Source organism: Eutrigla gurnardus, assembly GCF_963514095.1.
Source record: "Eutrigla gurnardus genome assembly, chromosome: 6".
In the NCBI taxonomy this organism is placed as follows: Eukaryota; Metazoa; Chordata; class Actinopteri; order Perciformes; family Triglidae; genus Eutrigla; species Eutrigla gurnardus.
Genome location: NC_139920.1, coordinates 8,905,273 through 8,918,766, shown reverse-complemented (window position 1 = coordinate 8,918,766; position 13,494 = coordinate 8,905,273). Strand labels below are relative to the sequence as shown.

General features: G+C 42.6%; 3 protein-coding genes across 3 annotated transcripts in view; 1 reads left to right on the top strand and 2 right to left on the bottom strand.

Moving 5' to 3' along the window:
* Positions 1-13,024, bottom strand: part of agxta (alanine--glyoxylate and serine--pyruvate aminotransferase a) — a 212,923-nt gene extending 199,899 nt beyond the window's left edge. Inside the window, exons 1-11 of the mRNA XM_084012195.1 lie at positions 12,688-13,024; positions 11,633-11,825; positions 11,334-11,398; positions 11,152-11,252; positions 11,000-11,070; positions 10,803-10,887; positions 10,618-10,716; positions 10,427-10,496; positions 10,027-10,122; positions 9,745-9,873; positions 9,492-9,648 (exon numbers count right to left, since the gene is read on the bottom strand). Coding sequence (XP_083868321.1) covers positions 9,541-9,648; positions 9,745-9,873; positions 10,027-10,122; positions 10,427-10,496; positions 10,618-10,716; positions 10,803-10,887; positions 11,000-11,070; positions 11,152-11,252; positions 11,334-11,398; positions 11,633-11,825; positions 12,688-12,846 — 1,176 coding nt within the window. The 5' untranslated portion in view covers positions 12,847-13,024 and the 3' untranslated portion in view covers positions 9,492-9,540. The remainder of the gene's footprint in view (positions 1-9,491; positions 9,649-9,744; positions 9,874-10,026; positions 10,123-10,426; positions 10,497-10,617; positions 10,717-10,802; positions 10,888-10,999; positions 11,071-11,151; positions 11,253-11,333; positions 11,399-11,632; positions 11,826-12,687) is intronic.
* Positions 27-5,443, top strand: atg4b (autophagy related 4B, cysteine peptidase). Its single transcript, XM_084012194.1, has 13 exons — positions 27-179; positions 1,790-1,891; positions 2,018-2,089; positions 2,187-2,285; positions 2,471-2,572; positions 2,677-2,749; positions 3,229-3,308; positions 3,571-3,767; positions 4,451-4,529; positions 4,654-4,799; positions 4,933-4,989; positions 5,105-5,198; positions 5,305-5,443. Exons 1-13 carry the CDS (start codon positions 170-172, stop codon positions 5,376-5,378), a joined length of 1,185 nt encoding a protein of 394 aa, XP_083868320.1. The 5' UTR covers positions 27-169; the 3' UTR covers positions 5,379-5,443.
* Positions 6,129-8,556, bottom strand: dtymk (deoxythymidylate kinase (thymidylate kinase)). Its single transcript, XM_084012200.1, has 5 exons — positions 8,316-8,556; positions 8,110-8,218; positions 6,631-6,721; positions 6,352-6,549; positions 6,129-6,266 (listed from the first exon to the last, which is right to left on the bottom strand). Exons 1-5 carry the CDS (start codon positions 8,443-8,445, stop codon positions 6,156-6,158), a joined length of 639 nt encoding a protein of 212 aa, XP_083868326.1. The 5' UTR covers positions 8,446-8,556; the 3' UTR covers positions 6,129-6,155.
* Positions 13,025-13,494: the final 470 nt, after the last annotated feature.

The window sequence follows — 13,494 nt, the reverse complement described above, 5'->3', positions numbered from 1 at the left end:
GGCACTGCTGATTGGCTGGGGCAACGTGACGCCTCCCTACTCAGATCTGATTGGATGTCGTAAAGAATGTTCCGCCTCACTCCCGATTCCAGAGCAGGACTGTGATCCCATTGGTCCGGCGGGTCGGAGTCCAGAGAACAACAAACAAGATAGGGTGAAGACCGTCGGGATGGATGCAGGTAAACGAGATTTTATAGTAAAATAACTATTATGTTTCCCCCTTAGCAGGCTAGTATTGCCACATAAGAACCACAAGAATGTCATGTCATACCTGGCAACACATTTCCTGCTCCGTGGTGACGGGATTACCAACTCCAGCTAGCTACCAGTCCGAGACGGACCCTATTGCTTTGTAGCTTCGGTGACGTTAGCCTGCTAAAATGATGACTAAAGCTAACTGCTAACCAACGTTAGCCTGCTGTTATTGCTTCATGTGTTGGATTCCCGGCCGTGACAGCTCGCTGCTCGGCCGTATAACTTCCTGCTCGGTCTCCAGCTGTCCTCCGTGTTAATGGCATGTGTTGTCGCTAAGTTTCTGGCCTCATATTTTGCCTTTCGTCATTGGTTTTGGCTAAATATGCTAACGTTACGCCCAAGATGAACATCTCAGTCGATGAACTGTCACTCAGCATCAGTTATGAAGCGAACCTCACTGTTGTCTCCGGGAAGGCTGTTAGCAGTGAAACCTCTCTCCGAGCTAATAGCATTCCTCTTATATGATCACGAAGTAATAAGATATGCAGCTGCACTCACGTACTTAAAACTTAATGGTCTTCAGACTGTCTTCATCGTTCCCTTATCTTTCCAATAACACATCCCTGCATTCTTTATCGACGAGCTTGCGATTCTCACCTGTAACTAACGCTAAATGACAGCTAATGCCAGTAAGCTAGCTCGTCAACTTCTCCTGTCTCTTATGTGCATATCGTTGAGTTTACCACAAACCGCAGATTTTTTTTTTTTTTTTTTACTTTTCATCCAAGCGTAGATACATTTTCCAGTCAATATTAACAGTCAGCAGTTAGCCAAACTTAGATGTTTTTCTTTCTCAACAGTAAGTGTACCCTTTAATGATATCAATTACTCCTTTGCCTCATTTTCTCTCTGGCTCTGGGCCAGTGTTTCCTACTGCAGTGAAAATCTGCAAATGCATGCTGCTAATGTGATTGCTCCCTGCATCACACTTTATTAAAGGCACCCTCTTATTTATTCACATACTAATATATTACCAGTTAATTGAACAAGGAATTTGTGTTTTTTTTACATTGTGGTACGTGTGATACAGTTTGAATTAGTCCATTTGTTATGTACGTGTCCTCTGATTATAAAGGGGTGTATTCACACATTAGGTTCAATGAATTTGTCTGAAGAGTATCAGTCAACATGTAAATATGCTGTCAGGGTTTTCCTGGCCTGTGTTTCAAGACTATGAATTCAAATCAGCGTGTTTTTCTGTTTTTGTTTTAGTCTTTAGCTTTACTAATACTTGGTACTTAAAGTCAGGAAATCTCTGCATCTGCTGCCTGCAACACATTGGCACCATCTGACCATCCGATGTCATGGATGCACAATACTACATTTCTTGAGTGCCCTTAAAGTTTTGCCCAATTTTATCAAGCTTTATTATAAAGTGTATTTCACCATGAAATGTGTTTGGCAGGAGCTTGAAACTAAAAATGTATGCTCCTTCACCTACTCCCCCAGCAGATAAATCCAGACCCAGCTTAATGTACAGAAACAAATATTAAATATCATGGACCTTACAGTTGACTCTCTACCTCTTTTGTAGCAACCTTAACATACGACACACTTCGCTTTGGAGAGTTTGAAGATTTTCCAGAGACCTCAGAGCCTGTGTGGATCTTGGGGAAAGAGTACAATGCCCTCACAGGTAGGACTCTGTTATATATAACGTGTTTTTGAGATGGAGAGAAATTTCTATTTCAAGTTCGAAAGAATCCTATTACTCATTATTCATTATTGATTTGTAATCTGGCGATTTCTGGTCTTCATGTAGAGAAAGATGAGATTTTATCAGATGTCACTTCACGACTGTGGTTCACATACAGAAAAAACTTCCCGCCAATTGGTAAGTGAAGAAATGTGTGCTGTGAGCCCCTAAATTACACCATGGAAGTTATTTATGTTATTATGAAAGATCTACAAACTCCTTGAATGTGTAACAGGTGGGACAGGACCAACGTCGGATACAGGATGGGGGTGTATGTTACGGTGTGGCCAGATGATCCTCGGCGAGGCCTTGGTGTGTCGACATGTGGGCAGAGGTAAGGCAACTTTAAACAATACAAAAACAAAGGGAAAGATGTCTCCCTTGATTGTAGTTAGACGTAGCTATACGTAGAGGGAAGCCGAGTGTATCACCGTGTTGCACTAGCAGCTCTCCTCCAGTGAGTAGACTACTAACAGAGCTGGGTTGAAACTGGTGTGATAACTGGCTTGTTGTTCTCAGACTGGAGATGGGCCAGAGACCAGAAACAAAGAGAAGAGTACATCAGCATTCTCAACGCCTTCATTGACAAAAAAGACAGCTATTATTCCATCCATCAAATTGGTGAGTAGTGAATGTCCGACCTTTCCAATTTTACAAGGAATCGCTCAGGCATTCCTGAAAGACTTGGTGTCACAGTGTTTCTCTCTTGTCCCTAAATGCTGCAGCCCAAATGGGAGTTGGTGAGGGAAAGCCTATAGGCCAGTGGTATGGACCAAACACAGTGGCCCAGGTCCTAAAGTAAGTAGAGAATCTCTACTCTATCTCTACTAGAGATGCTAAGTTACTAGATACTCACTTTCAGTTGTTTTTGTATTTTAGAGCTACAACTAGTAGCTTTTCTTGTATTTTCTCCGTATTTTCTTGTAAACAAACAAAAGTCATGTTTACATTCAGTGTTTCTGCTCAACAGCACTACTTGTGGTCAAAAACTCCACAGGGTGCAACAGTATGTTGATATAAACGTGATTAAAACATAGCTTCTGAAAAGCACAGTCAGTGTGATTGAAATAAAAAGCTGTGTGTCGTTCAGTTGTTTTTATTTGCCTTTTCTTTATTTTCCACTCTCCCCATGTATTCAGCCAACCTATTGTCAAACTCTTCACAAAATACACAAGATACTGAGACTGGGAAGACTGGAAACAACTTGTTGAAAATGTCTTTCCACTTTGGTAAAACACAAACGTGGGACTGTCTCAACGTGTCCGTCTTACTTCCAGGAAGCTGGCAGTGTTCGATACGTGGAGCAGATTAGTGGTGCACGTGGCGATGGACAACACTGTGGTCATCGAGGAGATCAGTGAGTGCAGTTGTGTTTGAGTGTTCTATGTTCTCATTACAGGATGACGTTTCTGGGTGAAAACAAATACAAATGTGAGTTGGAGTAAAGAAACTAACTTCATTCAACAACAAGTAGCTGAGTGGTCAGTGTGTTCGTCTGACACATGACCGAATGCTACTCCGGTACAATGATGTTTTTCTTAACGTAGGCCACAAACAGCATGTTTTTCTTTTCTCTTTTCTGCAGCATAGACAATAGTACATTCATTTTGTCTCTGCAGAGCGTCTCTGTATGCCCTGGCTGGATGCTGCAGCAGCCTTTTGCGAACCAGAGGGAGCGGGGGAGCTCAATGGCTGCCTGGAGGGGGCGTGTGCCCTGACGGAGGAGGAGACGGCTCTCTGGAAACCCCTGGTCCTGCTCATCCCCCTGAGGCTGGGCCTGAGTGATATAAACGAGGCCTACATCGAAACCCTCAAGGTGCAGTACTTCACCGTGTAGATTCCCACCGCTGTTGAAACGATTGACTTTGATGATTGGGACGTTAACAGCCATTATATCCTGCCTGAAAAATGGGAGTTGCCACTGGAAACTTGATTTACAAAAATAAGACGACTGAATTTCCTGTTGACTCGCGACTCCACAAAGTTACCGTTTGTACTTTGGTGGCTAACCAACCTTCAGGAAGTTGCGAAGTTTGTCTCAAATGGATGCAAACCTCTGCAGTTACTGTGGTCGGCATGCACATATTCTTTTCTCCGTTATTACTATTTCTGTTTCTGCTTCTCAGTGGAAATGATTGAGTGTTGCAAATATGTGAAACGATTATCAAGATACACGCTGGTTTATTGGGGGTAGTGCTCACGTTTCAAAACAAGTCGTGAGTTCAGGTTAGGACACTGGAATCCACCAGTCATCTGGTTTTATGTCGACTCTGTGCGAGGCTTTCTGGTGTGTACATCGTGAATCCCACAAGGAAGGAAACTTCCACTATTAATCTAAAAACGAAACAAATGATATGATTAGTAAAATGGTCGTTATGTCATTTCCATGTTGTTTGTGCTAAATTGGCTGAAAACTTTGTGAGAACAGGTACTTAGGTTACCACGAGACGTAGTCGGCTACAGCTGGGCTGAGATAAACCCTCTTGTCTCTTTTCACAGCAATGCTTCATGCTGCCTCAGTCCCTGGGTGTTATTGGGGGGAAACCCAACAGTGCCCATTACTTCATTGGTTATGTCGGTATGTCTAGTCTCTGTGTTTGTGAAATAAACTCAGCTGTGCACCGCACACTCACCATATTAATTCTACTTCCACCAAGAGAGCAGTCTAATTATAACCCTGCTTCTGTCCCCCCCCCTCCCAGGAGAGGAACTCATCTATTTAGACCCACACACCACGCAGCCTGCGGTGGATCCATGTGAAGACGGCCAAGTCCCCGATGAGACGTACCATTGTCAGCACCCACCGTGCCGCATGCACATCTGTGAACTGGACCCGTCCATCGCAGCGGTAGGAATGCTAGAGAGGGTTTTATAGCACAGGGCTTTTGGATCTCAAACTAAGGCCCATTGTCAAATGTGAATGTGATATCTTTACAGTAACCCAGATGTTCCGTAGCTTATTGTATTCTGGTTTCTGCCAGGGTTTCTTCTGCAGTACAGAGGACGAGTTTGACGACTGGTGTATGCGCATAAGAAGGGTACGTTTCTGGGAACACTGTTTTTTGGGGGTTTTATTACTCGTCTATAGCAGTTTTAAATGCGTTCTGGTCAGTGGAATTTTCATGTCATAAAGTGAGGGTCCTTGTCTTGCAGCTGTCCTGCAACAGAGGAGGCCTGCCCATGTTTGAACTAGTAGACAGTCAGCCATCTCACATGGTCAGCGTGGATGCCCTTAATCTTACTCCTGGTAAATTAACTGCAGATCTGCTTTGCAAAATACATCCAAAAAGAGATAAAAATGAATTTTAATGTTGTTGTTTTTGTCTTTTTACGTGTTGGCGCCCACTTCACAGATTTCTCAGATTCTGACAGGTTGGAGCGGTTCTTCGATTCGGAAGATGAAGAGTTTGAGATCCTTTCCCTCTGAGGAACATATGAACAATGATTTGCTGTCCTCGACAGTTGGCGAGAGATTTCTCTGTATCAGAAGGGAAGCCTGAGGGGATGAACATTACCTGGAGACCTCTTGAGCCAGTCCAGCTCCGGCGGTGTTTCAGCGAGCATCACACAGCGTTCTCAGCAGCCTCTGAATGCTCTCTGTATCCAAACATTGAGACTGCCTGGTGGAAGCCGTAGCAGGAGCTCAGGATAAATTCTGTATGCACATCGTCACACACGTGTTTCCATTTAAGTCTTAACACTTTCAATGTTTATTCTGAAGTGATATGGTGCCTTTCCCCGACTCCATAAGTTAAATTGCCATAACAGTTTTATGTTGTATAGAGACCCAATGGTTAATGATGCCCATGGCTTCACGCGGTTTGTCACTAATAACTTTAGAGTCTGTAACGGCCTGTAATGAAACCAAATTAAGTCAAAATTAAGTTGCATTAATGGTTCATGCAAAGTATCCTTGCCAAGTTTTAACATATACACTAGTTCATTTGAAGATTATTTATTTAATCAACACATTATATAGACGGGTGAAAGAACAATACACATGTAAGAGGATTTAAAACAAATAAAGTCAGAATCTGCTATTTGACAATGGTATGTCTCCAAGTTCAAGCCTGGATGGAATTATTTAAAATCATAGCTTCCGCATTCAAATAAAAGGTGCTGACAAGTCCTTCAGTTCCTGCACTAGTGACGCCGTCTTGGTCTCAAAGCAGCAGTTTCACCAGGTCCAGGTTCTGGTTCTGGTTCACTTCCACAGCTCTCCAAGTTGAAGGTCCTGAGCTGAGTTGACGGTGTTGAGGCTGTGGGTTGAGATGTTCTTGTGCACGTCCTCAACACTCTGAGAAGCGTCAATTACCTAGAGCAGACAATGACGAGATGTTTAATATTATTGATTGAAGTCATCAATGGGGGAAAACGTGTAATCCAGACTCTCCTCGTACCTGCCAGTTGACTGAAGAATCCTTCATCAGCTGTTCAAATTTCTGTTGAACCGCTCTTTGGAAAACGCTGGTCTCATATCGCTCCTCTCCAAACTGACCTCGGAGAGCAGCCTCAGCTGGACTGAGCTGTAGAAACATAACGAGGTCCGGCTTTGGCAGTCCCACGTCAGGTTTCATGCACCAGTCCAGACAGAAACCCTGGAGGAGACGGACACGTCAAACTATCTGTTGCTCCTCTCAAACACACCGAATCGCCCCATTTGAAAGACAGAGACTCACCGGCTTTGCACTGGTGAAGGCAACTCCCGAGAAGGCGTACCTGTCTACAACCAGGGTGATGCCTTGCTCCAGCTTCTTCTTCATTAAAGGCCTGTGGTCACAATTGTTTAATTATGTAGGGGATCATGAAAAAGGCATGAGAAAACAAGAATATGCATTTTCAGATAGGAGTTTGCATCAGTGCTAAAAAAACAACAACTTCAGAGATGGAAAGAAAATCATTTTACTTTAAGTTCTGTTCATTTTTGAAGGATAAAGCCGGCAATCTTCTCTATTTTTGTTACAAATCCCATGAAGAGACCAAAATCAACAATATGTTAGTCTTGACTTCCTTACCCTGTCTGGCTTGAAGCCAAGGACGGGTTGGCTTTGGCCTCCGCCTCTGAATCACAGTCACAAATCTAGGGTTTAATTCTTCAAATAGCTGAAATCATTTCCTTGACAGGTGGGCACTCTAGTTTTAAGCAAACGTTATTCAAACTGCTTTTGTCTGGGACTATATTTAGTCAGGAATGCTTTTGGCACCAGGGTGGTGCGTTAGGAATTGAAATCTAGTGTCATGGTAATAAAGCTTCAAGTCACTTATTGCAACAGCGTGGCCTATTTTTGACGACAATAGACCTCGATGGCACAGAAGATACATCAGGATTGACTGTACTCGTTAGTTATAGGATCATTTTGTGTTCGTCTTTTCATGGAATGTGTTGACAAGGAAAATATTAAATATCACCCAACTTCTCCTTAAAAAGGTACAAGCGCTAGAGTGTTTACATTATGTTCAACTTGTACACCTTTACTAGTTTTTTTTAATATATCAAAAGAAGGCAGTGCTCAGATTCAGTGACAAGTGAGGTAGTTCATCCATTAATCACCCCAGGGTTGTATTCCAGAAAGCAGGTTTTGCTAAAACTCTTGAGTTTGTTAACTCTGAGAAGAGGGATACTCTTGAGTTCTCAATTTCTGTAACCTGTCCATATTCAAGATAATATTTTATTTGTCCCAGGCAGGACATTTAGTGTTCCTGCAGTAAATGGGAGGGTTAGTTCAATAACAAAAAGCATCAGTTAAACAAGCATTATAGGCCTATAATAAATAATTAACAGGTAAACATTGAACTAAGGGGTTATTACAGTGTTGGTCTGTTGGTTTACAGACTGTTACAGCAACAGGAAGGAGGAGCTGCTGGACCTGAGGCCGGTCAGCTGTTTATACCAACAACATGGGGTGACGTGGACGATGCGCTTTTTGTAGTCCATCATTGTAGTTTCTCCACACGTCAATCTCCAGTGTCTATCATCAGCGGGCGCATTATAATTCCGTCCACTAATTGGAACCCAGCCAAAATGAATGCCATTAAATACACCTGTTACCACTGCGAGCTGGGATCATCCCCCCCGCGACCCTGAATACAGCATAAAGCGGTAGAAGATGGGTGATGTTTCCACTGCTGACGAGTCCTTCCACTAAAACACAACTTACACCAGTTCCCATCGGTTCGCAGAGAAGAGCAGATGCACCGTGTGGTCCTCCAGGTCACTCTTCTTCTCCAGGTAGGCGCTTATCAGCTGTCCGATGGTCGTGGTCCTGTCTGACCCGGAGAAACCACGCAGAGACGCACTGAATCAACGTCACATAGCAGTGAAAGGTTGCACCAGTACAACTAGTATGCTAACGTTTAGCCTCACCGGGGAATCTCATCATCTCTGCCGGCCGGCCGCTCTGCTGCAGCGCCTCGACCAGTCTCTTGCACTGCGTGGTCTTCCCGGCCCTGTCCACTCCCTCCAGCACGATAAGCGCCCCTCTTTTACACGCCATGACTACCTGTCTAGCCGCGCTGTCGCCTGTCTAGCCGCGCTATCCTCTGAGCCCCGTAGCTAACCCGCAAGAGCTAGCTTATCCCAACATTTACCCGCCTTTTACTGGAGAAAAGTGTCAACAAAGGAAGTACGTACACGCACTTCCTGTTTGGGCTCTTCTTTAAGAAGAAGAAGAAGAAGAAAATTGCATTTTAAGCATATTCCAACGAAATATATTTTCGGATTTTCTGTACAGTATAATATTGTGTTTGAAGAATATTTTGTAAATACCAGAATGATGATAAATTGGGAATATTATTCAAACATAGACTCCTATTTCCTTTTATATATTGTTTACTTTTGATTTCACATTCCATTTACATTGTTTAAACACTAAGATAAGATACCTTATGAAAATTAATCCACAATGCAAACTCATTACAGTACTGAATTTAAAAACAGGACCAGCTGGTTTTAATATGAAAGGTAGCTGAGAAGCTTTAGCATTACCTCTCTTACCTATTTGTCAAGTTTTTAAAGGGCAAGCCTCAAAAGGTATATATATATCTTACCTAACAACCCACATGACAGAATGTCTTTTTACATGTCATGATTATTAAACGACAAGTGCTTTACTTTTCTTGTTGATAGCAGGATGAAAAGCATATCATCATTCAACAACTACAGCTATATACCACAAAGTTACACAAATGGCCAAGGGATGTGGGATAAATGACATGTTATTACATTTTATACTGTAGTCAGTACACTTGGCTTCAGATATGGACAGAAATAACAGGAAGCGTTTGAGGTTTTCAGTGAGAAACAAGCCAGAGAAAACCCACTGATGTAAATGAGCTAGAAAGGAGGGCTCTATTAGGTCTCTTTAAGAGTGAAATGTATCTTATGTATCATTACGAATGGAATACTATCATGTCTAATTATTTGTTTCAGTGTGTTTTTATTAGACTGAAATAAAAAAAAAAGACAAAGTGTTAGATCACAGACTGCTGCTGACAAAAGGTACTGCAGCATTATCCACTGTTCTCGTCCCATTTACTGTAAAGTCGTCATTGAGCCACACAGGACAAGTACAGCATCCTACAGCAACATGTTACACTTTGCTCTTGTGGCAGTGTTTCAGGGCGTCTTTCAGTGCTGCCAGCACCATGTCAACATTGGGTTTGCTGCTGTTACATCCCATCAGTCCAACACGCAGCACCTTAAAAGAACAGAAACCATCGGGATTCAGGCTACACAGGACTTGGCAGGCGTAGTCTACACAAGAGGAATATAATTGGACACATTTTTCTCTTACCAAGCCAACAGATGGTCCAAGCCCTCCAGAAATCTCTAAATTATGTGTTTTCATGATGTAGCTTGTGATCTCCTTCCAGTCATACCCAGGAGGAGCAACAATAGTGGTGACCGTGGGGAGTCTTGCCCTCTGTAACAACCATTTAAGTCAGAAATGGTACATTTTCTCCTTTTTGTAGTTATATATATTCTGATCATTATTCTGTGTCGATTCCACTACAGGTTATGATAAAAAAAAAATGGAGAAAATAATAAGATGGCAGTCTTCAAATGTAACACTCACTTTTTCTTTAACAAAAAGTTTGAGTCCCATGCTTTCTAGGCCAGTGTGGAAATACTCCACCACTTTTTGATGTCTTTCCCACGACTTCTCCAGACCCTGAGCACAACAGGAAAACACTGTCAAAACGTTATAGCTGATATTTTCACTTGATACATATGCATTCAGGCTAAACCAGCCTGAATGTTAACGCCATGCTAACATGCACACAATACCAAAGTAGTTGACCAACAGACCAACATTGCCATGTTTTTATGAACTTACTCCCAAAGCAAAATGACTTAATTGTTAGCCTAATTCATCTTTATACCCTGTTCTGGCTATTTATATGTATATGTTTGTCAAAGTACAACCTGAGCTCTGTCACAGATACATCAACATATTTCATTCTAACCCGTCCCACCTCTTCAACAAGGACAGCCAGACTCTCCCTCAGGGAGTAAAACGCAGTGACTGGACCTGTGTGATGATATCTATAGAGAGAACATGCAAAAGACAGAGCAATATCCAGAAATTGTACCGTTAAAAATGAGAGAACATTTTAAAATCGAATCAGTTCCTGTCTGCAGAAGGAGCAAAAACAAGATGTCTTACATTCTTGACGGCTTGCCATCACATCCCCAGTAGTTTGCAAGCCAACTCATATCCAAGAAGAACGACACAGGCTTTGTCCTGCGGTTGAATATTTTCTGGCTGTGGACAGATTCGACCTCTAAATACACGTTTCATTTACTTACTACTGCTTGTGTGTGTGTATATATACTTTATATATTTCTCACCATGCTCTTTCACTGAAGGAGATGGGCGCTGTACCCGGTGGAGCATTCAAAACCTTTTGGGAGCCGGTGTACAGGATGTCTATCTCTAAAAATACAATCCATATAAAAAGATCCATTTGTGTCCAGATAATCGGATAGTGTAAGACAGTAACTGGTTTAAATAGCTGCCCCAGAGAGAGCAGGATTTAATGGGAAACCTTGCTGGTCCATGTATAGAGGGGCCCCTCCCATTGACGCCACAGAGTCGACGAGGAACAAGCAGTTATACCTGTAGACACAGATCATGGCAGCTTTTAGCTCAGCTCTTATTATTGTTACAGACGTGATGACGACAGAGGAGCGATCTTACTTATGGCACAGCTGTCCGATGCCGTCCAAAGGATGCAAGACGCCTGTAGAAGATTCTCCGTGAGCGAGGAAGAAGACCACTGGCCGGTGTTTTGATAAGGCCTGCGATGAGATAACAGCATGATCCCACAGACTCTTTCACTGAGTCTACTTTAGAAACCTGGTTACTGGAGGCACTGATACCTGTTCAATCTCTGCATTAGTGAAGAAACCACCAGGGGGCGCCACAATGGTATTCACTCGAGCACCTGTTGAGTTAACGCACGTGATATGTTGTAGAAAAAAGTAGTCCCCAACAAATGCACCATTTGTTCCCGTTCCGGGGTTGTTTGCTAAAAACTACATTGCCCACTTTTTTAGAAAATGACTGAGCCTCCAATCAAACGTAACCATGCATTTGGGATCTGTTTTTGAATAATTGCATGTTCAGTTGGAGCCCAGGAACGAGGCAGGGTAGTCTAACTAAATACCAGCAGCCTTACCGATCCTCTCGGCCATGTCTGCTGCTCGCTCTCCCCAGATGCCGTTGACCGCGGTCAGCACGCTCTCCCCCGGCTCCACGCTGTTGAAGACGGCACACTCCATCGCGGTGTGGCCGGTGCCGCTCACAGCTAGAGTCACGTTGTTCTGGGTCTGGAACATGTACTGGATTCCACTTTTGATTTCACTCATTATCTACAAAAGGAGCAAACGTGGTGTAAGACGTAGTTTAAAGCTCTGGTCTACGATTTGAAAGATTTGTCAATTGAGACAACATTTTTTATTTAATGAGCACCGAATAGAATTTTTGGGTAAAAAAAAAAAAAAAAAACTTGTTCCCGACCTTTACTATCATCTTTATAAATATGCCACAAACACTCACCTAATTCTATCTTATGACCAGGCAAACAGTTACGTGTGTATAAACAGTATACACTGTAATATGTATTGGATTATCATTACTGATGTCTTTAAATGTAAGCAGCATTTCCTAATGAGTTTTTTAAATCTATAAAAACACATTTTATTCATAAAGTATGTGTATGTAAAATGTTAATCCCCAGAGACGCTGTCTAATAAATGTGGTGGAGTAAAAAGTACAATAGTGTAAAGTGTAAAGTAGCATAACATTGAAATACCATTTCAATTACACATACGGTACAAATCCATGATGATTGTTTTTTTTTTTTCCTGGTTTATTTTCACGTTTTATTTTGTAGTTTCGGTTCCCTGTGTTGGTTTCCTGTCTCCTGGTCCTTTTTGTTTCTGATGTCTTGACTCCCCCAGGTGGTGTCTTGACTTGTGTATAGTCTGTGTTTCCTGCCTCCTTGTGTAGGCTATATCATCTCTTTCCTCTCTCCTTGTGTAGATAGTCTGTTTCCTCTTTTTTGTTTGTTTACCTTTTGTTCTCAAAAGGTCCAACCCTTTTTACACCACAATACTAAAACGTTACACAAATCTATACTTAAGTATGTGGTGGAGTAGTCCACAAGTCAATGTACTTTGTACTTTCCACCACTGGCAGCGTGATAGATGTGTGTTAAAACCCCAGAGTTACCTCGAATATCTCTGGATGCATGTGTCCTATGACAGGATTGGCCCCCGCCTCCAAGATCCGTGGAGGGACGTTGGAAGGTCCTGGTCCAAACATGTGACGATGAGGAACCACCAGCGGTTTGTTCAGGCATTTCGGTGGGGGTACCGAGACGGACGACATGTTCCCAGCAGCGTGACAACCGCAGTGAAACCACAAACAGCCGTGGAAGCGGGTGAAGTGAAGCGTTAGCTGAGCACACCCCTCTGTCTGACCAGTGAGGTCCTCAGGCCAGGAGTCTGTCACAACATTTTCTGCTCTTTATCTCTGGCTTCTTTCGTCAACACTTGTTGCCTTCTGTGCACAATGAGCTCAGGCTGCTGGATACGTTCCAGTTTTAGAGATAAGTCACCCAACATGTCCTCAGATGTTAATCATTGCCTGCTGGATCCCTCAGGTTGAACACGATAACTATCACACTGTCATGCGTTTCCCCATTAAACAGAAGGACACGTTCCTTATGTGTTTCCTACAACTACCAAGAGTTCATTTACATTTTAAATCAATTCATTTTGGGTTCACCCATCAACCCATATGTTTTTGTGTACATTTATGACTGCAGGGATTCACACTTTAGTTACAGTAAGAAGAGAAAAAAGGTAGGCTAATGTCATCAATCGTTTCCCCCAAAAGCTTCAGAAGAGGATTTAATGAAGTAAACAGTGCAAGTACGTTTTTCTAGTTTGATCCACTTGCTTGTACATCCAGTGTTAACTAAATATGTGTGTACATGGTTCTTCATGGCATAAAGAGCTTTACTCAATCATTGAG

Bases quoted from the DNA above. Each gene is read 5' to 3' on its own strand.
- dtymk (XM_084012200.1), bottom strand. From the start codon at position 8,445: ATGGCGTGTAAAAGAGGGGCGCTTATCGTGCTGGAGGGAGTGGACAGG. The intron at 8,219-8,315 runs GTGAGGCTAAAC...TCTCCGGGTCAG, and splicing joins AGAGATGATGAGATTCCCCG to ACAGGACCACGACCATCGGA. The intron at 6,722-8,109 runs GTAAGTTGTGTT...TTGTGACCACAG, and splicing joins GCGAACCGATGGGAACTGGT to GCCTTTAATGAAGAAGAAGC.
- atg4b (XM_084012194.1), top strand. The intron at 1,892-2,017 runs GTAGGACTCTGT...GTCTTCATGTAG, and splicing joins AGAGTACAATGCCCTCACAG to AGAAAGATGAGATTTTATCA. The intron at 3,768-4,450 runs GTGCAGTACTTC...CTCTTTTCACAG, and splicing joins CCTACATCGAAACCCTCAAG to CAATGCTTCATGCTGCCTCA.